The sequence below is a fragment of the Schistocerca serialis genome, chromosome 12 (assembly GCF_023864345.2).
Source record: "Schistocerca serialis cubense isolate TAMUIC-IGC-003099 chromosome 12, iqSchSeri2.2, whole genome shotgun sequence".
NCBI classification, from domain to species: Eukaryota; Metazoa; Arthropoda; class Insecta; order Orthoptera; family Acrididae; genus Schistocerca; species Schistocerca serialis.
Genome location: NC_064649.1, coordinates 132,347,500 through 132,374,135, shown reverse-complemented (window position 1 = coordinate 132,374,135; position 26,636 = coordinate 132,347,500). Strand labels below are relative to the sequence as shown.

General features: G+C 39.7%; 1 protein-coding gene across 1 annotated transcript in view; it reads left to right on the top strand.

The window, feature by feature from the left end:
* Positions 1-26,636, top strand: part of LOC126428202 (guanine nucleotide-binding protein subunit alpha-14-like) — a 167,439-nt gene that overhangs the window by 127,234 nt on the left and 13,569 nt on the right. Inside the window, exons 6-7 of the mRNA XM_050090114.1 lie at positions 4,020-4,173; positions 16,587-16,694. Of these exons, the coding sequence (XP_049946071.1) occupies positions 4,020-4,173; positions 16,587-16,694 (262 nt within the window). The remainder of the gene's footprint in view (positions 1-4,019; positions 4,174-16,586; positions 16,695-26,636) is intronic.

The following is a 26,636-nucleotide window of genomic DNA, read 5'->3' as shown; positions in this document are numbered from 1 at the left end:
TGAGGAAATAGACTACTGAGGTTACTAGCATTAATGTTATATATTAAACAATACGGCTTTAAAGCCTTCGAAAAATTGTTTACAGGCAAGGTTCAACTAATCATTCTATTTGTTGTCTGCAAAGTCTGCATTTATCTGTTGTGGTATTGGGATCTTTAATAATATGCTTGCTGTAATATCTGGTGTTTACTGTTTGATCCTGTATTGCAATCATGAATCCTTCCGTCTCACTGTATATACTGCCTTTTCTAGGCGATGTGTTGGATGCGTCTTGATCAATGTGTGACTGTGTTAGATGATACGGGTGCTTGCCATGTAGTGTTTTCCTTTTCCAGTTTACTTTCTTCGTATCTGTTGATGTTATATGATCTAAAGAGTTGTAGAAGTGGTTTTGAAATTGCAGTGGTGTAGCCGATGTATTTATATGAGTGATTGCTTTGTGTATTTTGCTAGTTTCTGCTTGTTCTAGAAAGAATTTTCTTAAATTGTCCACCTGTCCGTAATGCAGGTTTTTTATGTCGATAAATCCCCTTCCTCCTTCCTTTCTGCTTAATGTGAATCTTTCTGTTGCTGAATGTATGTGATGTATTCTATATTTGTGGCACTGTGATCGTGTAAGTGTATTGAGTGCTTCTAGGTCTGTGTTACTCCATTTCACTACTCCAAATGGGTAGGTCAATATTGGTATAGCATAAGTATTTATAGCTTTTGTCTTGTTTCTTGCTGTCAATTCTGTTTTCAGTATTTTTGTTAGTCTTTGTCTATATTTTTCTTTTAGTTCTTCTTTAATATTTGTATTATCTATTCCTATTTTTTGTCTGTATCCAAGATATTTATAGGCATCTGTTTTTTCCATCGCTTCTATGTAGTCGCTGTGGTTATCCAATATGTAATCTTCTTGTTTAGTGTGTTTTCCCTTGACTATGCTATTTTTCTTACATTTGTCTGTTCCAAAAGCCATATTTATATCATTGCTGAATACTTCTGTTATCTTTAGTAATTGGTTGAGTTGTTGATTTGTTGCTGCCAGTAGTTTTAGATCATCCATGTATAGCAAATGTGTGATTTTGTGTGGGTATGTTCCAGTAATATTGTATCCATAATTTGTATTATTTAGCATGTTGGATAGTGGGTTCAGAGCAAGGCAGAACCAGAAAGGACTTAATGAGTCTCCTTGGTATATTCCACGCTTAATCTGTATTGGCTGTGCTGTGATATTATTTGAATTTGTTTGGATATTAAGTGTGGTTTTCCAATTTTTCATTACTATGTTTAGGAACTGTATCAATTTAGGATCTACTCTGTATATTTCCAATATTTGTAGTAACCATGAGTGGGGTACACTATCAAAAGCTTTTTGGTAATCAATATATGTGTAGTGTAGCGACCTTTGTTTAGTTTTAGCTTGACATGTCACCTCTGCATCTATTATCAGTTGCTCTTTACATCCTCGTGCTCGTGTGTGTGTGTGTGTGTGTGTGTGTGTGTGTGTGTGTGTGTGTGTGTGTGTGTGTGTGTGTGTGTTTGTGTGTGTGTGTTGGTTGGTTGGTTGGTTGGTTCTGATCTCTGCCTAGTGTGTATATTTAGTGTAGTGAGTGCTCCTATATAAACCAGTAGTTGTAACTCTTCCATAGTTGTGTTTTCATTTATTTTGTTGTGTATTTTTGTGTTGATAGTTTTTATTGTTGTTTCGCCTTGTGGGTTATTTGGCGGTCTATGCAAGAATGGTCTAATGTCTGTATTTGTGTCTTTGTATTCTATATATGTCAGCTGAAATTTTTCTTCTATATCTAACATGTGTGTCACTTCGTGTTCTATTTGTTCTTGTTCTGGTGGCTGTCTTAAGATTTCGTTTTCCTCTGATTGTTTAATTGATGTGCGTTGTTCTTTGTTTGTTTGCTCTGGGATGTTTGAGTCCATTACTGTATTTTCTTCTTCTTCTTCTTCTGATTGCACATTATTTTGTTCCAGTATTTGTTGTACTTGTTGTTTGATGTTTTCTAATTCTGACTGGGATATCCTGTTATTTTTTATTATTACACGGATCTGATCAGCTAGTCGTTGTTCTGTTAAAAATTTTAATTCTGGGTATCTGGTAATAAATGTTGTGTATACTTGTGATCTGTATCCAGTTGTGTTGGTTCCTAGGTTTGTTGCTTGGTAATAACAGAACATGAGGTGTCGATTAACTTCATCTGACCATCTCATCCTCTGCCTTTGTTTTCCTTCTAGGGTGGTTGCAGGAAGCATATCCTGCAAAACACCTCTATTTGGATTTAAATTATTTTCCAGTTGGCTAGCAGTGTCGTTACCATTGTGGGCGGGCATAGGGTTCAAGCGTCGTCCCCGACCATGACGGCGCTTGTCCGAGGCTTCTTTAGTTCTGTCCTGAACCAACTAATCACACTAAAAGGGGGGTTAGCCCTATTAGTGGTTTGTTCTTTTCGTCGCCTTTTACGACTGGCAGAACATACCGGAGGCCTATTCTTTTCCCGGGCCTCCACGGGGTTTATTAATTATTATTATTATTATTATTATTATTATTAAGTAATCCTTCCTTGTCTGCTTCAATGAATTACAAGGGTGATTCAAATGAAAACCTTGAAAGTACTATAACATTTTCAATAGTGAAAATGAACAAAAAACTTAATTTTTTTAAATGTAGTATCCCTTACATTGAGTGCATGTATTCCATGACTTTAGAAGTGCATAGACACCACAATGAAATAATTCTTTTGGTTGTATGTGTACCCAGTTCTGCACTCCTGTTTTCAGCTCTTCACCACTTGTGAAATGCCTGCCTCCCATTCATTGTGTGCCGAACAGGCAAAAGTCACTAGGAGCACGGTCTAGTGAATAAGAATGAGGTACCAGACATTCAAATTTAATTTCCTGAATAGTCTCAATGTCTTAGAGGCTGTATGTGTGTTGTCATGCTGTAGTAATATTCCTGAAGTCAAAAACCCTTGTCGTTTACTCCTGATTGCAGGGCAGAATTGATTTTTCAGCATGTCTGATTAAGAAATACTGGTTACCATCGTGCCTCTACCCATGTAATGCACCAAAACTAATCCATTTGCATCTCAGAAGAGAATAAATGTGACTTTTCCTGTGTACCATTGAGTGTGAAATTTTTTTGGTTTTAGTGATGAGCTGTGGCACCATTTCTTACTTGACCTTCTCATTTCTGGTTGGTGATAGTGAAGCTAAGTCTCATCACCTGTAACCATTTTTCCCTGAAATGTATCACCTTTGACATGGAAACGATGCGAAAATTCTTAACCGAAATAGACAGGACGGTCTTTCAATTCGGCAGCCAGCTGAAGTGACACCCATCTTGAAGACATCCCATTGAAGAAGTGCAGTACATTGTGAACAATATTCTGCACTGACCCAATACTTATCTTCAAAGTTGTGGCTATTTCGTTCAGAGTTACATGTCTGTTCTCCTTTACAAGCTCCTCCCCTAATGCAATGTTCTCATTTGTCACTACACGGTGAGCCCGCCCTAGTCTTAGGGCATCCTCCAAAGAAGTTACACTGCTTTTAAACTTTGTACACCACTCGTACACTTGCTGTAACGACAAGCACAAATCACCATACTGCACTGTCATTCTGCGATGAACTTCAATTGGTTTGACACCTTCACTGTAGAAAAAATGCATCACAGGTCACTGCTCAATCACGATGCACATTAACAGCAGCAAGACCATCTCGTTGTGGATGCTGCTGCCTTCTGTTACATTATAGCATCACTCTGCCAACTGGTGGTCACTTTCTGAACCAAAAGGAACACTACTGCCACCTACCAACTCCATCACCCAACTTTTTGAAATTTTATGGAACTTCTAAGGCTTTGATTTGAATGACCCTTATAAATGCATATTATATATTACTTGGGCATTTTGCAGAAGCATAACGTTCTGCAGAACACATGACCCCAACTGGTGTTTTCTGGTAGCATCTGATTTATCAGAAAAGATTGTGAGAAGATTAACGAGAGCCTTCTTTTAAAACAGAACCGGGTGAGCGAGAGCTTGGCACTCTTCAAGGTGTTGCTCACGTGTTCGGCATTTCGTTACACTTCAGTTATTGTTTTCCTGAACAAAGTGGACATTTTTGACGAGAAGATCAAGAAACACCATCTTTCTCACTACTTCCCAGAATACAAAGGTGAGTTTTTGATGAAAACACAGTCATTATAACTACATTTGACTCGGTAGATTTAAGTTGACCCTAAAAAAAATGCCAAAGACTGGTATCAGTAGTTAGTCCGTGTAGTATAACCCCATATCAGACAAATCGCAATTTATGAGTCATATAAAATAGCTTAGTTGCATTGCAGAAAGCACAGTGTATTGGTTCCATGTCCATTATTTAGTACCAGGCATTCAGAGTTTGAAGCAATTGGACATGGTGTACCACTGAATTATGAGGGTCATTCCAAAAGTAAGGTCTCCTATTTTTTTATAAGTGCATACGCCTGTTTATTTCTACAATGGTTTACATCAGTTTACAGCTTAAACATTTAGCTATTTTTCGACATAATCACCATTTCTGTCGATGCATTTTTGTAGATGCTGTGACAGTTTTGCCACCATGCTGTTCAGAAAGTTATGAACCTTTTCTTTCACCTCGTCGTCGGGGCTGAATTGCTTTCTGGTGATGACCAGGTTTCATCACCTGTGAAAATTGAGTCCAGAAAGTTGTCCTGTTCCGCTGCAAGGCGGTGAGGAAATGCGTGGGAAGCAACATCTCGTTGCTGCATGTGGTCCTCAGTCAGCATGTGTGGCACTCATCTTGCGCACACCTTCTGGTAATTCAATGTTTACATCAAAATTCCGTGAGCGGTGCTTCGGGAAACATCAGGAACCAATGTGCACAGATCATCCAGGGTGATCCGCCGATCTTCACGCATGCTTTGCTCAACCTTCAACACTGTCTCCTCAGAAATTGACGGTCTCCCGCTCCTTTGTTCGTCATGAATTTTGGTCCACCAGCTGCAAACTCTGTACACCACTTACAAACATTTTTGACATCCATGCATGACTCAGCATACACTTCCATCAATGGGCGACGGATTTCAATTGGCGCAGTCCCCTTTGTGTTCAAAAAACCGAATAACTGCATGCAATTTGTACTTGGCAGTAACAACGAATGAGAGCTCCATTCTCGATGGCTGCCAAGTCAGGACTGAGTGCCTCAGCATGGTGTGCACATGTTTACACACAACGCATGAAGCCCTCTTCATAACTGTGTGACCAACCGCCACACAGAGTTCTGTATTTCTAAAAAAATAGGAGACCTTACTTTTGGGATTACCCTTGTATATTAGTGCTCTATGGTATGCATCAGTTTTTCTTGAAGTTTGGATTTTATCTTGAGCAATGGATACTAAATATTAAATATTACACTGCTCACATTTTTGTCGACTGTTACTCTGTCAACTTATTCTTCGAATTGTGCTGCGCATTTTATTTTGAGTGCTCTGTTGTTTCTGATACACATAAATTATCTTCCACTTGCATTGTCAGCAAATGCAAAATTTATCTTTCTGCATAATACAGGCATAGGAATAACAAGCAGTATTAGTCCTGTTACTGAAAAAGCAACTATCAAAATATTTGAAAAAATGAACAGATTGTTGAAGGCAAATGGATTATTATTAAATTTTGACAAGGCTCAGTACATACTATTTAGTACAGCTCAAGGAGCTCCTCAAGCTGCAAAAATAGTTGACTCAATTGACAAAGCACGAGAAATAGAAAATATACAGATGGGAAAAAAATCGCCACACCAAGGAGGAGTTGTGGAACATAAAGTAAGGTTGACAGGCATGTTACTACATTTGAAAGATGATGTCTGTTCAAATTTCACACCATTTGCACAAGAATGGTGCTACTAGTGCAAATCAGGTTTGTTTTAAATACACACGTAACAGTCATGAGTGTTAGTAACCTCTGAGACTGGATATAGGTGAGTTGATGTCAGTGAAGAATGTCTCTACAGCGACAAAGATGCCATCATCAGCACCTCACTGGGTTTGAAGGAGGTTGAGTAATAAGGCTATGAGAAACTGGAGGTTTCTTCTGTGATATTGTAGAATGATTTGGCAGGAATGTACGAGGGGGGTTTGAAAAGTCCGTGCAAAGTCCGAGAGATGGCACCACCGGCGCGTATCTAGGTCATGTATAGTTAGTAGCATCTTTGGAAAGAACGCACACCAAGTTGTGTTTGGCATTCGTGTGAATCAAGGAAGTCGAGTGATTGTCAAAAAATGGACGAAAAAGGATTTCATGTGGTGATTAAACATTACTTTATGAAAGGCAAAACGCCTCAGGAGACTAAAGAGAAGCTTGTTAAACATTACGGTGACTCTGCACCTTCAATTAGAACAGTTTATAAGTGGTTTCAAAATTTTTGGAGTGGCTACATTGGCACAAGTGATGCTGAACGTTCTGGACGCCTCGTGGAGGTTACGACTCCAGAAATCGTTGATAAAATCCATGATATGGTGATGGATGACAGAAGAGTTAAGGTACGTGAGACTGCTAGTGCTGTGGGCATCTCGAATGAATGGGTATATAATATTTTGCATAAACATTTGGACACGAGAAAGCTATCCGCAAGATGGGTTCCGCGATTGCTCACGCTTGGCCAAAAACGGAATCGTGTGAACTGTCGCGAGGATGGTTTGCAGCTGTCCAGGAAGAATTTGCAGGACTTTAACCATCGTTTTGTCACTGTGGATAAAACATGGATACGTTACTATACTCCTGAGATCAAACAACAATCTAAACAATGGGTTACCGAGGGACAATCTGCACCAAAAAAGGCGAAGATCATTCCTTCGGCCAGAAAGATAATGGCGACTGTCTTTTGGGATTCGCAAGGGATAATCTTCATCGACTATCTGCAAAAGGGTAAAACTATTACAGGTGAATATTATTCATCATTATTGGAATGTTAGAAACCGAGCTGCAAGAAAAACGACGGCGACTGGACTGCAAAAAAGTCCTTTTCCATCACGACAATGCACCAGCACACACCTCTGCAGTTGTGGCTGCAGAATTAATGGAAATAGGATTACAACTCATGTCACATCCCCCCTATTCTCCAGACGTGGCTCCCTCAGACTACTATTTGTTTCCAAATTTGAAGAAATTACTGGTGGGATAAAGATTTTACTCAAACGAGGAGGTGATTGCAGCAACTAATAGCTATTTTGCAGACTTGGACAATTCCTATTATTCAGAAGGGATCAACAAATTGGAACAGTGTTGGATGTAGTGTATAAGTCTAAAAGGAGACTATGTCAAAAAATGAAAAAGGTTTACCCCAAACATTTATTTTTGCACGGACTTTACTGACGCCCCTCGTAGCCACTGTACACGACTGTCGGCAGTGGTGGTCGCTGCAACGTACGGTCGCAAAGCAATTTGAGTGGCATTTGGCACCACGGCAACAGCTCTGAGCAACGCGCCCTGTAATAAGCGTGCCACCGACCCCAGACCCCGCCATTTGTGACTTCGGTGGTGTCGAGTGAGAGCTCGTTGGAAGACAGGGTGGAGGTCTGTTGTGTTTTCTGACGAGAGCTGGTTCTGCCTCAAAGTTAGTGATCGCCGTGTGTAGGTTAGGAGGAGGACAGTCGAGAGCCTGAAACCAACCCGTCTGTGTGCTGGACACACCGGTGCTCTGGTTAGGGTGCAATGTCATATGTCAGCAGGAACACTCTCGTGGACAGCCTGTACACCCTGACTGCAAATTTGTACATCAGTCAGCTGATTTGACGTGTCGTGCTGCCGTTTGTGAACTGCATTTCAGGGGGTGTTTTCCAGCATAATAATGCTCACCCACATACTGCTGTTGTAGCCCGACTTACTGTTGAAATGTTGCCTCGGCCTGCTCGATTGTCAGATCTGTCTCCAATCGAGCACATACGGGACGTCGTCAGACAACCGGCATTAACTGTACCTGAACTGACCGACCGAGTGCAACTGGTGTGGAATTCTATCCCACAGATGGACATCTGGCATTTGTATAGCGCAATGTGTGCACATTTGCCTGCTTGTATTCAACATTCTGGCAGTTATGCTGATTATTAATGTACCAGCATTTCACATTTTCAATGGCTTATCTGTGTTTACATTAACCTGTGGACTTGCAATGTTAATCACTTGAATATGGTACCTAGATGAATGTATTTCCGAAATTTCACTACTCTACATTAATTATTTTTTGATGTTGTGACTTTTTCTTTCTGGCGCTGCACCAAATTTTAGATGTTACAGATAAATCACAACCTTAATTTTTAGGAATCCCACACTCTCAAAATTAATGAAAAGCTCTAGTTCAGCTACACTTGCAGTCACATGATTACTGCTATAGGTGATTTAAAAATGAAAAAAAAAAAAAAAAACTGTTTAATTTGGGGTACTTCCATGCACCGACAGACTGGAATGAAACTTCCTGGCAGATTAAAACTGTGTGCTGAACCGAGACTCAAACTCAGGACCTTTGCCTTTTGTGGGCAAGTGCTCTACTATCTGAGCTACCCAAGCATGACTCACGCCCTGTCCTCACGGCCTCACTTTTGCCAATACCTCGTTTCCTAACTTCACAGAAGCTCTCATGTACTGGCAGAAGCGAGACTGTAAGGACGGGGCGTGAGTCGTGCTATGGTAGCACAGATGGTAGAGCACTTGACCGTGAAAGTCAAAGGTCCCGAGTTCGAGTCTCGGTCCGGCACACAGTTTTAATCTGCCAGGAAGTTTCATAGCAGCTCACACTCCGCTGCAGACTGAAAATTTCTGGAGAGGTTCTGGAATCATTTTTTGGGAGGAACTGAACTTCCAGTGATAGTATTTTGAGAATCCAGAAGGGTGTTATAAGAATTATATCTGCAATTAGTTATGAAACTTCCTGGAGAGATAGCTTCATGGCTTGGTAGTTTGACAATTGTTATATGATATGTTTATTCATTAATATTAGCTGTCATTACCAAGACTTGTTCTCAAAAGTAATGCAAACCATGAATGTTACTCTGTGACCAAAACAATTTCTACAAAGACTTCAAGAGATCTTAACAGTAGTACAGAAAGAAGTGAGATATGTGGACACACAAGAATTCTACATCATACCAGAGCTTATTCAGTGTCTTGTAGGCAAAGTGGTAGGTTTAAGAGGTAATTAAAGAGCTGTCTAGTGAGCAAATCCTTCTACTCCACTGACGAACATCTCCATAGAAACTCTTAAATTAATGCAGTAGCTTATTTGATAATTAACAGTAGCAATGTGATAATAATATTAATACTTCATTATGTTATGTCATTGACTGATTCAGCTGCAGGTTCTTGGTGAAACATTGTATGTTATATTAGCTAAACAAAAGCTCTTTATACTTTGAGAACTGGAAAATGGGCTGTCAACCAAAACCTAGGCTGTACAAAAGATAAAAAAGGTTTTTTAAATCAAGACAAAAAAGGTGCTTTCACTTAGTTCGTTCAAAAAGTACATCTGCAACTTCTTTCCACATTCTAGACACTTCTTTCCACAGGATCCACAGAATATGACTAATGTAATGTAAGATTAAAAATATTCATTCTACCAGTAAAGTATGAAGTGGTACATAAAAACAGTATTTCAATAATTTAAGAAGAAAAGAAAGGGTTCTTTCAAATTAGCTGCTGTTTTCCCATAAAGCAATTTTCATACTTTAGAAGTGGTCATAACTGGTTGTTTGTATAACAAACAGTTAAGCCTGCGGTGGCTGCTCCTGCCTCTTAATGTATGATGTGCTTGTTTCACATCCCCAGTGAGATTTGCAGAATGGACCTAATTTGGTGCGCCAGCTGATCTCTGTGAGGCCTTTGCTGGCATTCAGTATTAGCAATTCGGTAAATTATTTAGGAGGAAATGGGCAATCGTATGGCTCTGTTCTCCAGGGAGATTAACTGTGATATTTGATCCCACCTCAGCTGAGGAGTGGTCAAGGAGAGTTGAGCAGAAAAACGACAGAAGTTTCGTCACTGGATGGAAAGCGAGTTCACCTGCAATGGCTGAGTGAGCGAATGAGTGAGTGTTAGATCGCTCTTTTTGTAGCCAATTCTTAACCCAGAATTGTCTGCCAGTGTACTCACACTTTCCCAAGTGATCTTTGGCAGGCAGTTGAATAGATTGGGGATTCCCCGATCTCCTCAATGCCAGATGTTTAGAATTAAACTGCTGGTATTCCATGTGCTACAGTGCAGGCTGTATACATCGCAGGATGCTGAAAGATCGTAGGTTTGTTCATTAAACAGTGTGCTCACAGAGTGTGCTGAAAAAATAATAGTTCCACTTTCTGCCAACAAGTGAAAATATGGCACTGTAAGCAGTCAGAATGTCAAATTTTTCCTGTTTTGCATCAGTAGGCCATTTGTTGCAAAGTGACACCTGTTGATTTCATTTGTGAAGTACCTGTTAATGTAAAGGATTAAAAAGTTTGATGTTTTCCATATGAAATGTAATGGCTATTGAGTGGCTATTGAGAGGAAACATTGTGCACCGCTTGTAAAGTTATTTCACCTGAATGGCAGCAATAGCACTGCTGCATTGTAGGTGTATCACCAGACAGAAACACTTGTGAAGAGGTCCCTTGCCAATAAATGGCTTAAAGAACATGATCAAGAAATTTGAAGAGTGAGGTGAATTAGGCAGTGCGGCAGGGAAAGGGAGACAGCCCATTCCCATGGCAGTTGCTGATGATGTTGCTGTAGCTATAGCTGAGAGTGCAGCAGATGCTTCAAGTTCTGCAGCCAGTGCTCAAGCTGTCTCTCTTTCTCTCTCTCCTTTTTTTTGCACTAAAAGATTCAGAATGAGCACCAAATGTATCCCCAAGATAGGCTACAATGCTGTGAATTTGCCCATTGTTTTTTTTTTTGGCACGCATAGAAATGGATGACATGTGGCACGAGTATATTCTTTGGATGGATGAGTCAAATTTTACTCTGCACAGTGCCGTGAATGCACAGAAATGTCACATTTGGGTTCCTCTCCAACACATTATATGAGAAAAACTCACTGCATTCAGCTTATATGACTGATGTGGTTTCACAAGCTCCTCCATTCTTGGCCTGTTTTTGTTTGAGGGGATGACACCTTGCTGGCCCGTTATGTGTACACAATAAGGACCTTCTGGTGCAACATGTGATTCCATCTTTGCCAGTACATAACTGAGTCCATCCCACTATTTTTGTGCAAGATGGGGTGACATCTCATTTCGATTGCCAGGTGAAAGGTTTTATTCGAGAAATGTTCAGTAATGACCGCACGAACTTTGTGTAGTTTCAAGATGTGTGGCCTTACAGATGCACCGACCTAAGTCCGTGTGAGTTCTGGTTGTGGGAAAATCTGAAGGATCACATCTGTCTGGGATGACATATCACTCTAATTACACAGCACACGCTGAGAGCAACTGTTGACGGTGCCACATTACAGATATAGCGTGTCGTAACCTGTGGTCATATTCTGATAAACGTGCCATGGAACCACCATTATCATGAGTTTGATTGTTTCTGCCATTTTCCTACATCCAAACTACATTCTGACTGCTTAAAATGCCTATTTTCATCTGGTGACAGAAAGTGGAACAATTACTTTTTTCAGTGTCTCCATAAGCACACTGATTAATGAACATACCTATGATGTTTCATTCATCCTGTGATGCATACAACCCACTCTACAGCACTTATAACATCATCAGTTTAATTACACTGAGGTAAAAAAGGTCACGGGATAGCGATATGCACATAAACAGATGGCAGCAGTATCACGTACACAAAGTATAAAAGGGCAGTGCATTGGTGGAGCTGTCATTTGTATTCAGGTGATTCACATGAAAATGTTTACAATGTGATTATGACCACTCGATGGGAATTAACAGACTTCAAATGCAGAATGGTAATTGGAGACAGAAGCATGGGACATACCATTTAAGGAATTGTTAGGGAATTTAATATTCAAAGAGCCACAGTGTCAAGAGCGTGCCAAGAATACCAAATTGTGGGCATTACCCTGGCCACAGATAATGGCCTTCATTTAATGACAGAGCAACGGTATTTGCATAGATCGTCAGCATTGACAGACAAGCGATAATGTGTGAAATAACCGTGGGAATCGATGTGGGACGTACGATGAACGTATCTGTTAAGATAGCGTGGCAAAATTTGACACTGATGGGCTATACCAGCAGACGACTGATGTGAGTGCCTTTGCTAATGGCACGGCATCATCTGCAGCACCTCTCCTGAGCTCGTGATCATATCCGATGGAGCCCAGGTGACTGGCAAACTGTGGCTTGGTAAGATGAGTCTTGATTTCGGTTGGTAAGAGCTGATGGTAAGTCCAAGTGCTGTGCAGACTCTGTAAGCTGTAGACCCAAGTTATCAACAATGCATTGTGTAAGCTGAAGGTGGCTCCAGTATGGTGTGGGCTGTGTTCACATGGAATGGACTGGGTCCTCTGCTCCAGCTGGATGGATCATTGACTGGAAATTGTTATGTTTGCATTCTTGGAGACCGGTTGTAGCCATTCGTGGACTTCGTGCTCCCAAATAGGTCACCAGGACACAAGTGTTACATTACATTAAATTTTTATTGGTCCTTTTGATCATTTGTTGTACAAGATACACAATATGATATTGGACAAGTCATTGTGATTTACAATGCATGTTTTTAAATCATACAAGAATATTTACAATCATATTTTTATGTTTCGAGATATTCATCTATACTATAATAACATTTTAGCAATAAATATTTATGGACAGCAGTTTTAAATTTTGAAGTGTCTCTTATTGTTTTAATGTTTGTAAGTAGCTTATTGCATAGTCTGTTTCCTGTTTGCACTGGTCCATTCTTAGTGTTGTGTGTTAGCATGTTGAACATGTATGTCCTGCTTTCTCCTTGTGTTATACAGGTGGATACTCTGGTTAGTTGACACAAGATTGTTGCTATTTTCTAAGATTTTCCTTACAAATATGATTACTTGTAAAATGTACAGACATGTTAGTGGAAGCCCTAATAAGGGCTTGCATGAGCTTCTTCATGCAGAATTTTCTATGGCTCTTACAGTTGTCTTTTGGCATATAAAACAACTTTTGCTAGCAGATGCGTTTCCCCAAAAGATTATGCTGTATCACAGTAAGGATTCTGCATGGGCAAAGTATACATCTTTTAGTGTCTCTTTCGATGTGCAACCAGAAAGAATTTTGATAGTATAGCAAATGGTATTTAATTTATTTGAAATGATCTTCTTGGATCCATATCCCAAGAAATTTTATAGAACTTATATTTTCAGGGGTTCTAGTAAACAACTCTATGTCTGGTGCTAGTGGACATTTATTTTGCACTGTGTGTATGTGCATTGTAACTGTTTTTTTCTGTGTTTATTACTAAGTTCTTTCCAGAAAACCAGTCTGTAATGTGGGTGGTACAATTTTTAATCTCATGTAGTAATTCTTCTTTGGTCCTTCCTTTTATCATCACATTTGTGTCATCCACAAATTTTATGAAATTATGGCATGGGCTAGTCGGCTCCAAGTCATTTACAAAGAGTAGAACAGAACTGGCCCTAGAATGGAGCCTTGTGGTACACCATACTTGATGCTCTGTTTTTCTGAGCAGTAGGACTTTATCTTGTTCCCTTCTCAGATAGTAAGCTCAACAAATTGCTCTCTGTTTTGGAGATATGATTCTATCCATTCAAGTTTCTGAAGCAAGATGTTGTGATTGATGACATTGAATGCTTTAGAGAGGTCTAGAAATATGGCTGAGATATGTTCTTTATTGTCTATTGCATTTAAGGCTGCATTTAGGAATGCAAAGACAGCTGTCTCAGTAGATTTAGATTTTCGGAATCCATGTTGAGTATTCGAGATAATTATTTTTTTCTATGAAACTGATTAGTCTTTTATAGTAGATTTTTCAATTATTTTGGAAAAACCAGATAATAGTGAGATTGGCCTGTAGTTTGATACTTCTGTTTTTATTCCTTTTTTTGAACAGGGGTTTTACTTTCGCTATCTTCAATTTTTCTGGGAACACCCCTTCTGATAGAGACCAGTTACAGATATAGTCAGGGATATTGCCAGTACCAACAGAGAATTTGGGCTTCAGTTCTTTGATTATATTAAGTGTTTCCTTTTCATTGATGGGGTAGAGAAAAATAGATTTGTTATTTATAGTACATCTGGATTTATTTATAGGAGTACACTGTAAATTTTGATTTATAAGATGTTCAGCTATCTGAGTAAAGTAGGAATTACATTTATTTGCAATTTTTGTAGGTTTAGTTATCACAGTTGAGTTCTCTATTAGGCAGCTAATGTTATGGAAGTATGTCTGTTCTGCTGCACTCTCTTTCCTGACAATATTCCATATGGCTTTCATCTTATTGGTGGAATTTTTTGTGTATGTGTCATTTGCCATTATTTTTGCCTGCTTGACAACATTTTTGAATATCTTTTCGTAGGTTTTGTAATAAAAGTCATATTCTGGTGATTGGTGATGTGAGTTGTTTGGACAACCTGTGCAGTAACTTTTTTTTTTTTTTTTTTTTTGAAGATACTAGAATCCCAGGAGTAATCCATTTATTTTTTGTTTTCCTTGTGTATTTTTTCCCCTGGGTTGGATGGAAGCACAGTTCAAAATAGTAGGTAAAATTGTTAATAAAGTTATTATATTTTCCATCTGTGTGATCACAGTTATAAATCTCTTCCCAGCTTTATTTCCTCAAGTAATGGAGAAAACGAGTTATATTTTCATTACTGTAGTTTCTACTGGTGGTTGTTAGGCAGTGTTTAAGCTGTAGCTCGGTTTCTATACTCAGAGAGTTTTTGAGCTGTGTGATCCCCAAAGCCTGTGTTTAGGGGTTCCATTGTATAGTTAATATCTACATTTACAAATATCTGATCAATCGTGGTACGTGAAGTCTGTGTGATACGAGTTGCTGTTTCTCTGGTGGATTTCATGTTAAAAGTTTGCAAGAGATTCAGTCATTCTTTGGTGTCCTTTGCAAAGTCAATTAAAATCACCACATAGAATAACTCTTCTGTTCCTTTGTGTTAGTCTGTTAAGAGAATTTCCAAACTTTTTAGGAGAGTATTTATGTCACCAGTTGGATTCAAATGGTTCAAATGGCTCTGAGCACTATGGGACTTAACTTCTGAGGTCATCAGTCCCCTAGAACTTAGAACTACTTAAACCTAACTAACATAAGGACACCACACATATCCATGCCCAAGGCAGAATTTGAACCTGTGACCGTGGCGGTCACGCGGCTCCAGACTGAAGTGCCTAGAACCGCTTGGCCACACTGGCCGGCTCACCAGTTGAAGCTCTGTATAAACAAATAACAGCTAGTTTAATGTCTACTATCTCAGCTCCTGATAGCTCTACATCTTTTTCCTTCACTATTTCAACAGGAAATTTTATATTTACAAAGTTTATATTATTTCTTATGAATATACAACTGCCACCATGTTTAAGAATTTTTCTACAGAAATAACCACTCACCACAAAGTTAGGTAGGGACACAATACGTAACTTGTCCTCATCGAGCCAATATTCTGTGAGACACAATAATGATGTACTTTTTAATTCGTTTTCTAATAGGATTTGGATTTCACTTGTTTTACTAGTTAATGATTGCACATTTTGGTGAAAAAGAACCTGTGAGTTTTTATTTTGTGTCCCCACAGAAAATCCTGGCTGTGAGGTGGAGGTCTGGATTTCATCTGATACATCATTTCTGGTATTTTTTGAATTTTGCAACTGGTTTGAAGAACATTCTGCATAATCAAGTGGATGATTTGGCCATCTAGATCACTCAACATGAATCCCATAGAACTTTTATGGGACATAATCGAGATGACAATTCGTGCACAAAATCCTGCACTGGAAACGCTTTCACAATTATGGATTGGTATAGAAGCAGCATGGCTAAGTATTTCTGCAGGTGACTTCAAATGACTTAATGACTTGTTCAGTCCATGCCATGTTGGGATGCTGTACTACATCGAGCAAAAGGAAGTCTGACAAATATTAGGAGGTACCCTGTGACTTATGTCACCTCCGTGTATAACCACCCAGTAGTCACCTACCTCTACTTTGCAACTCCACGACACTTCATCTCTGAATTTCACTTTGGCTACAGTGCTCTTAGAGTGATTTTCAGTACTGTACCCACAGTAATAAAGGTCTACGGTTCTTACACATTGATCGATATGCCACAGCAGAGAGATGACAGTTCAAATCTCTGTCCGGCCCTTCCAAATTAGATTATTTGTGATTTTCCTAGATCACATAAAATGAATGTTAGGATGGTTCCTTTGAAAGAGCACAGCTGATTTACTTGTCCAGTCCACCTGCAAGAATGCAGGACACTAATCTTCCTACCCACCTCAGTTGACAGAACAAATGACTTAAACACGTCCATAATTAATGAATTCTTTGCAATTGATGTTGTTTTGTGTTTTATTTAGCAATGCTCGGTTACCTTTCATTACATGATAAAAAAATAATTCTCTTCTTTTCTTTTTCTGCCAGGGCCAAAAAAGGATCCAGAGTCAGCACAAGAATTTTTTGCCGAGAAGTTTCAGAAATGTTGCCACGATGTGAGGAAGAGTGTCTACGTACGCTATACTTGTGCCACAGGTAAGATAGGGACTGCCACTTACATCAAAACTGAGTCTGATTATGGACTCTAATAACAGTACGATATTCCCATTACCGTCATTAAAAGTAGAAGGGAACAACGGAAAGTAACACACAATAATTTTATTACCAGAAAGTTTAATAGGTAACAAAAATAAATTATAAATGAACTTGCATCTTTTACCTACTTTTCTACATAGTCACCAAGATTCTCAACACATTTCTCCCATCACGGTTCCAGTTTCAATGTGCCCTGTTTGTAGAGTTTCGTTTGGTTGGAGTATAGCCAACAGCAGAATGTTGATTTCACTTCCCCACTTGCTGCAAAGCGTTGGGCAGCCAGGAATTTCTGCATAGGACTAAACAGATGAAAGTCTGACTGTACACAGTCTGAACTGTACGGTGTATGCTTGAGCAACTACCATGCAAATTTGGTGATTTCCTCACGAACAGGAGCAGCCGCGTGGGGTTGGGCATTGTCACGAAGAAGTCTGACGCTGTCACTATTAATGTTGTGGTGTTTGTCATGTAGGGCACGACACAACTTAACCAAAGTTTAAATATAGGTTGCAGCATTCAAAGTGGTCCTGCATTCAGCAAAGTCTACCAATAACACACCATGCATATTCCACAACACTGTCACTACCACTTCCTAGCAGACTGAATCTCTCTGAATGTTTTGCGTACAGGGGAGCCAACACGTTTCCACTTCATAGAGGCCTGTTTGGTTTTGGCTGTATGCCCACGACTCATCACCAGTGACAACTCCTTTCAGAAAGTCATGCGCTTCTGCTGTATGAGCTTGTCATCATCCGCTGGGCCTTGTGGTTGTCTGTCAGATTCTTAGGCACCTAGTGAGAACTAACGTTACGAAATTCCAGCGTCTCATGAACAATATCATACATGGCACAATAGGAAATGTTGAACTGCTACAATAAGGTTTGCAGTTGTACAACCCAGTAGTTCAAAATTGCTGTCTCAATGGCTTTGACATTCTGTGACAATGCAACTGCTACCAGCTGCTCAGAGTGTGACAGATCACTAAGGTTCACACAGCCCTCTTGGAAGAATGCACACCACCTGGAGACATTGCTACAGTCCATACACGTGATGCATGTCACTGTGAATTTCACTCAATTTGTGCTCTACGGCCCACAAATATCGAACTACTTTCCGCTGCTCTTTACAAGCTGACGAGAGTAACATACATGCCATGTTTTTTCATAGTTCAGGCTTCTCTTGGAAGAGTTGCACATGAAAAAAAAAAAAAATACTAGATGAGAAAAAAATTATATTGTGTTACTTTTCAGCCCCCCTTTGTAAATTAAAATTGCTGTAAGACTGAAGGTCAGTGTGAACACTGAAGAGCTTTACTTGGAACAGTTCTATTGGACACAGTATGTCCTCACCTTCCTCAGGCCTTTGAATGTATTTAACTGGCCGATTACAGAGGAGCTGACAGTTTACTGTGGACTCTGAGTTGCAGTGCACTTTCACACTTTTTGTCATAAATTAATAATTGCCAGATATGAAAGAAGCAAGAAGCGACAGAAAAACGTCCTGTGTCTAGCTGAGGGACAAACCCCGGATTCTGAATCTTTCGTCTGCACCACACTTTACAAAAGGTGACTTTTCTAAGTGAAACTGGTCAACTCGTACAAATAGCTGGGTGTAAAGGGATGTGAACTGGAATGGTTATGTAGGATCAGCCACAGGTAAAGCAAGTGGCCAACTTCAGTTTCTTGGTATGATACTTGGAAAATTCAATCAGTCTTCAAAGCAGATCACTTATGAAACAATTGTGTGACCCACCCTGGAATATTGCTCAATTGTTTGGGACCCTTATCATAAACGGCTAACAGAGGACATAAATCGTATGAAAAAGAAAGGCATCATGAACGGTTACAGGTTTGTTCAACCTGCAAGAGAGATCATTAAGGTAGTGCCAACATAGCAGAATTGGCAGATGCTTGAAGACATACTGACAATCTTTCGACAGGCTGCTTACAAAGTTTTAAGAACCAGTTACAAACCAAGGGATTTACTACAAAATCCTATGAAGGAAATATTAGACTAATTACAGCTGACAAAGAGGCACGAGATGAATTATTCTTTCTGTACGCCATATGTGAATGGAACAGGAACAAGTCCTTGTAACTGGTACAGCAGGGATCACCCTCCGCCGTGCACATCACAGTGGTTTGCAGAACACAGATGTAGAAGTTGAACTGTGGAGAATGCTCTCAGTTACATCTTAGTGAGAATTACAGGGCAGATCCCAACATTCAATCTCGATTTTGTTGTTGTGGTCTTCAGTCCAAAGACAGATCCGATGCAGCTCTCCATGCTACTCTATCCTGTGCAAGGCTCTTCATCTGCAAATAACTACTACAACCTATATCTTTCTGAATCTGCTTACTGTGTTTGTCTCTTGGTCTTCCTCTATGATTTTTACCCCCCACATTTCTCCTGATATTAAATTGGTAATCCTCTGATGTCTCACAATGTGTCCTATCAACCAATCCCTTCTTCTAGTCAAGTTGTGCCACAAATTTCTCTTCTCCCCAATTCTGTTTAGTATCTCCACATTAGTTACATGATCTGCCCATCTAATCTTCAGCATTTTTCTGTAGCACCCCTTTTTAAATGCTTCTATTCTCTTCCTCTCTGAACTGTTAATCGTTCATGTTTCACTTCCATCAGTGGCTACACTCCAGGCAAATACCTTCAGAGAAGACTTCCTAACATTTAAGTCTATATTTGATGTTAACAAATTTCTTTCCTTCAGAAATGCTTTTCCTGCCATCGCCAGTCTAATTTTATATCCTCTCTACTTTGGCCATCACTCGTTATAGCAATATATACTTTAGCAATATATACTTTAAGTGTCTCATTTCCTAATCTAATACCCTCAATATCACCTGACTTAATTCGACTACATTCCATTATACGAGGGTCACTCCAAAAGAAATGCACGCTATTTTTGTAAAAATACAGTTTTCATTCTGCATGTGTGAAAGTTTTACAGTGTGTAGATACATCCTTCCCGCTTGTTTTCAAACTTAGTTCGACCTGTTCCCGTGAGTGGCGCCGTCACAGCATGTCTTCAAGATGGCTGCTACACTTGACGTTCGTCAGAAGGAATGTGCTGTCATAGAATTCCTGTGCTGTGAAAATGAGACAGTGGGAAACATCCACAAGAGGTTGAAAAAGGTGTACAGAGATGCTGCTGTCGATCGCAGTACAGTTAGTCGGTGGGCAAGCAGGTTATGTGATGAAAGCGGGCACGGCAATATTGAGGATTGTCCTCGCAGTGGCAGTACTCTCACTGCAGACACTCCAGACAATGTGCAGAGAGTTAACGAATTGGTGACTGCTGACAGACGCATCACAGTGAACGAATTGCCACACTATGATGGGATAGGGGAAGGAAGTGTCTGCAGAATACTGAAAGTGTTAGCGTTAAAAATGGTTGGTGCCAGGTGAATTCCCAGGATGTTGACAGTGGCTCACAAAGAAACAAGAAAAATGGTATGCAGCGAACTTTTGGAACAGTACGAGAATGGTGGAGATGAATTTCTTGGAAGAATTGTGACAGGTGATGAAACATGGCTCCATCATTTTTCACCAGAGACGAAGAGACAATCAATGGAGTGGCATCATGCAAATTCACAAAAAATTCAAAACCACACCTTCTGCTGGAAAAGTTATGGTTACGGTGTTTTTTGATTCCAAAGGACTCTTGCTTGTGGACATCGTGGCAAGTGGAACCACCATAAATTCTGATGCATATGTGACGACACTAAAGAAACTTCACGCTGGACTGAGTCTTGTTTGACCACATCGACAAAAGCAGGAAGTTTTGCTGTTGCACGACAATGCATGGCCACTTGTCAGTCAAAAAACCATGCAAGCAATCACAAAACTCGGATGGACAACACTGAAACACCCGCCTTACAGTCCAGACCTGGCTCCATGTGACTATCATCTCTTTGGGAAACTGAAAGACTCTCTTCGTGGAAAAAGGTTTGAAGATGATGACTCCCTTGTGCACGCTGCCAAACAGTGGCTCCAACAGGTTGGTCCAGAATTTTACCGTGCGGGTATCCAGGCGCTGGTTCCAAGATGGCGTAAGGCACTGAGAGGGATGGAAATTATGTGGAGAAATGAAAATATTGTTCCTGAAGGATGTATCTACACACTGTAAAACTTTCAAACATGTAGAATAAAAGATGGATTTAAAAACAAATAATGTGCATTTCTTTTGGAGTGACCCTCTTACTTGTTTTGCTTTCGCTTTTGTTGATGTTAATCTCACATCTTCCTTTTAAGACACTGACCATTCCATTCAGCTGCTCATTCAAGTCCTTTGCTGTCTCTGGAAGAATTAGAACTGAGCGAGGTGGCACAGTGGTTAGCACACTGGACTCGCATTTGGGAGGATGACATTTCAAACCTGTGTCCGGGCATCCTGATTTAGATTTTCTGTGATTTCTCAAAATTGCTTCAGGCAAATGCTGGGATGGTTCCTTTGAAAGGACACAGCTGACTTCCTTCCCCATACTTCCTAATCCAATGAGACTAATGAACTCACTGTTTGGTCCCCTCCCCCAAATCAGCCAGTCAACCAACCACAAAACTACAATGTCACTGGCAAATCTCGAAGTTTTATTTCTTCTGCCTGAACTTTAATTCTTTTGTTTCTTTTACTGCTTGCTCAATGTACAGATTGAATAACATTGCAGATAGGCTACAACTCTGTCTCACTTCCTTCTCAATCACTGCCTTCCTTTCATGCCCCTCTACTCTTACAATTGCCGTTCAGTTTTGTGTACAAGTTGTAAATAGCCTTTTGCTCCCTGTATTTTATCCCTGTTAACCTCAGAATTTCAAACAGAGTATTCCAGTCAACATTGTCCGCTATCAACATAGGTTTGCCTTTCCTTAACCTATCTTCTAATATAAGCTGTAGAGTCAGTATTGCCTCACGTATTCCCATATTCCTCTGGAATCAAAAATGATCCTCCCTGAGGTTGGCTTCTACTAGTTTTCCAGTATTCGGTAAATAATTTGTGTTAATATTTTGCAAACCATGATTATTAAACTGATAGATCAGTAATTTTCACACCTGTCAGTGGCTACTTACTTTGGAATTGCAATTATTACATTCTTCTTGAAAACTGAGGGCATTACGCCTATCCCATACATCTCGTTCACCAGATGGAAGAGTTTTGTCATGGCTGGCTCACCTAAGGCTATCAGTAATCCTGACGGAATGTCATCTACTCAATGGGCCTTGTTTCAACTTACGTCTTTCATTCTCCGTTAAATTCTTCTCGCAGTATCATATATCCCATCTCTTCTTCATATTTGTCCTCCTCCATTTCTATAATATTGCCTTCAAGTTCATCTCCCTTGTATAGACCCTCTATATACTCCTTCCATCTTTCCCTTCTTTTTTTAGGACTGATTTTCCATCTGAGCTCTTGTTATTCATACAGCTGCTTCCAAAGGCTTCTTTAATTTTCCTGTAGTTGGCATCTGTCTTTCCCCTAGTGAAATAAGCTTCTTAATCCTTACATTTGTCCTCCAGCCATTTTGCAGTTCCTGTCTACCTCATTTTTTAGACGTTTGTATTCCCTTTCACCTGTTTCATTTGCTGTGATTTCATACTTTCTCCTTTCATCAGTTAAATTCAGTATCTCCTCCGTTACCCGAGGATTTCTACCATGCCTTATTTTTCTACCTATTCAGTCCTCTGCTGCCTTCACTATTTCATCTCTTAAAGCTACCCATTCATCTTCTATTGTATTCCTTTCCCCCGTTCCAGTCAACCATTATCTGACACTCCCTCTGAAACTGTCAATAACCTCTGGTTCTTTCAGTTTATCCAGGTTCCATCTCTTTAATTTTCTACCTTTATTCAACTTCTTCAGTTTTAATCTACAGTTCATAACCAATAAACTGTGGTCAGACTCCACATCTGCCCCTGGAAATGTCTTACAATTAAAGGATGGTTCCAAAATCTCTGTCTTACGATTATATTGTCAATGTGAAGCCCTTCTGAGTCTCCACGTCTCTTCCAGCATTACAACTTACTTTCATGATTCTTAAATCAAGTGTTAGTGATGAATAAATTATGCTATGTGAAAAATTCTACCAGGGGTTTCCAATTTCATTCGTTTCCTCCCCAGTCCACATTCACCGACTATTTTTCCTTCTTTTCCTTTTCCTGCTATAGAATTCCAGTCCCTCATCACAGTTAAATTTTCATCTCCCTTAACTATCTGAATAATTTCTTTCATCTCATCATACAATTCTTCAATCTCTTCATCATCTGCAGAGCTAATTGGCATATAAACTTGTACTATTGTGGTTAATGTGGGCTTTGTGTTTATCTTGCCTGCGATAAGCATCCACTATACTGTTCATAACAGCTTACCTGCATTTCCATTTTCTTGTTCATTATTAAACCCAGTTCTGCATTACCCATACCTGACTTTGTATTTATAACCCTTTCTCCTGATGACGACATCCTCCTGAGTAGCCCCAGCCTGTAGATCTGAATGGTGGACTATTTTACCTCCAGAATATTTTACCCAAGAGAATGTCGTCATCATTTAACCATACGGTAGAGCTGCATTCCCTCGGGAAAATTGCAGCTCTAGTTTCCCCTCGCTTTCAGCTGTTTGCCGTACCACCACAGCAAGGCTGCTTTGGTTGACATTACAAGGCCACATCACTCAGCTGTTGCCGCCCCTCTTCAGGAACCACACATCTGTACGGCCTCTCAACAGATACTCCTCCACTGTGGTTGCACTTACAGTACGGCTATTGGTATCGCTCGCTGAAGTTCAGGGTTCACGGGGAGCCAATCCAGATATATGTGGCTAAATAAACAATAATATGGACTTCAGAAACACAATTTCTTTTTATTTAGGGACAATAAACTGCAAAACTTTAGTGGCCAAAGTTAAGTTAAAGCAGTTGGAAATGGGGTAACAGACATTACATGGAATATAGTAGGGTTATAAATGGTGAAACAAAGAAAGTGAATACCTAATAGAATTAAAAACATGTCATATTTGTTGTTATGAAGGAAGTGAACAGAGAGGAACCTCAGGTGAAGGCTTTATTGTAAACAAGCAATCTAGAACATCAAAGACACTGAAGTAATCTCAGACAAATAGCAAGGCTTATCTGCTGAACTTATTCCACTTCACGCCTTCCAGATAAACCCTGTAGTGAAACTTCCTGCCAGATTAAAACCGTGTGCCAGAACCTCGCCTTTTGTTGTCAGTGCTGTTAGTGTCTGAGCTGTTCAGCACGACTCATGACCAGACCTCACAGTTATACTTCAGCCAATGTTCTCCTATCTTCCAAACATCACAGATGCTTTCATGCATAGGACTGCAGCTCCAGAATGAAAGGGTATGGTGCAGTCCTGACTTAGCCACAGCCTAGGGCAGAGGTGTCCAACCTTTTAGCTCACCTGCGCATCAATATACTTAACGCTAACGATATCCACTGGGAGGGGATTGGGAGAGGGGTGGGCAGCGGCTGGGAGCAGGGGGCAGTCGGAGTTGTTCTAAAAAGGTAAGATGGGATTAATTTGATGATTTATATATGAGACTTCATTAATAATTTTATTTATAAGTAACTGCAAATCTGAATAAATGTGACATTTGACTTTTAATTTGGGAAACTGATCTATCATTATCAGGTTTGATCTATGTGGTTGCAATTCTCAAGGTGTTCATGTGAGGTTACAGTTTTATTTTTACTCTTTGTGTGCTTTACTCTTGAAAACAACTCTTCCAAACAAAGTTGACATATGTAACACATGGTTGTGCAGCAAGGAGATTTTTCTCTGATCAGGTATCTACAGTTACATCTACATTCATACTCTGCAAACTGCTGTGAGGTGCATGGCAGAGAATATGTCCCATTTCCCAATTATTAGGGTTTCTTCCTGTTCCGTTTACATATATTGCAGGAAGAAATAAGCCGGTTCTTGAAACTTTGTTAACAGACTTGCTCAGGATACTTTATGTCTATCTTCAACAGTCTTCCAGTTCAGTTCCTTCAGTATCTCTGTGACACACTCCCACAGGTCAAACAAACCTGTGACCATTTATGTTTTCCTTCTTCATATACATTCAATATCCCCTGTTAGTCCTGTCTGGTACGGGTCCCACACACTTGAGCAATATTCTAGAACTGGCCGCACAAGAGATTTGTAAGGAATCTTCTTTGTCGACTGATTTATTTCCCCAGTATTCTACAAGGAAACCAAAGAATACCACCTGTTTTACCCATGACTCAGCTATGTGATAATCCTATTTCATATTCCTACGTAGTGTTACACCCAGATATTTTTTATGAGTTGGCCAAATCCAGCAGTGACTCATTGATACTATAGTCATAGGATACAATGTTTTTTTTGTTTTGTGAACTGCACAATTTTACATTTTTGAACATTTAAAGCAAGTTGCCACTCTTTGCACCAATTTGAAATCTTATCGAGATCTGACTGAATATTTATGCAGCTTCTTTCAGACAGTACTTCATTATAGACAACTACATCATCTGCAAAAAGCATGATTTTACTATTTATATTGTCTGGAATGTAGATGAAGATGAAATAGGAGATATGATACTGTATGGAGAGTTTGACACAGCACTGAAAGACCTGAGTTGAAACAAAGCCCCGGGAGTAGACAACATTCCATTGGAACTACTGACGGCCTTGGGAGAGCCAGTCCTGACAAAACTCTACCATCTAGTGAGTGAGACAGGCGAAATACCCTCAGACTTATAGAAGAATATAATAATTCCAATCCCAAAGAAAGCAGGTGTTGACAGATATGAAAATTATTGTACTATCAGTTTAATAAGTCACAGCTGCAAAATACTAACGCAAATTCTTTACAGACGAATGGAAAAACTGGTAGAAGCTGACCTCGGGGAAGATCAGTTTGGATTCTGTAGAAATGTTGGAACACGTGAGGCAATACTGACCCTACGACTTATCTTAGAAAATAGATTAAGAAAAGGCAAACCTACATTTCTAGCATTTGTAGACTTAGAGTAAGCTTTTGACAACATCGACTGGAATACTCTCTTTCAAATTCTGAAGGTGGCAGGGGTAAAATACAGGGAACGAAAGGCTATTTACAATTTTTACAGAAACCAGATGGCAGTTATAAGAGTCGAGGGGCATAAAAGGGAAGCAGCGGTTGGGAAGGGTGTGAGACAGGGTTGTAGCCTATCCCCGATGTTATTCATCCTGTATATTGAGCAAGCAGTAAAGGAAACAAAATAAAAATTTGGAGTAGGAATTAAAATCCACAGAGAAGAAATAAAAACTTTGAGGTTCGCCAATGGCATTGTAATTCTGTCAGAGACAGCAAAGGACCTGGAAGAGCAGCTGAATGGAATGGACAGTGTCTTCAAAGGAGGATATAAGATGAACATCAACAAAAGCACAACAAGGATAATGGAATGTAGTCTAATTAAGTCGGGTGATGCTGAGGGAATTAGATTAGGAAATGACACACTTAAAGTAGTAAAGGAGTTTTGCTATTTGGGGAGCAAAATAACTGATGATGGTCAAAGTACAGAGGATATAAAATGTAGACTGGCAATAGCAGGGAAAGGGTTTCTGAAGAAGAGAAATTTGTTAACATTGAGTGTAGATTTAAACGTCAGGAAGTCGTTTCTGAAAGTATTTGTATGGAGTGTAGCCATGTATGGAAGTGAAATGTGGACGATAAATAATTTTGACAAGAAGAGAATAGAAGCTTTTGAAATGTGGTACCACAGAAGAATGCTGAAGTTTAGATGAGTCGATCACATAACTAATGAGGAGGTATTGAATAGAATAGGAGAGAAGAGAAGTTTGTGGCACAACTTGCCTAGAAGAAGGTAACAGTTGGTAGG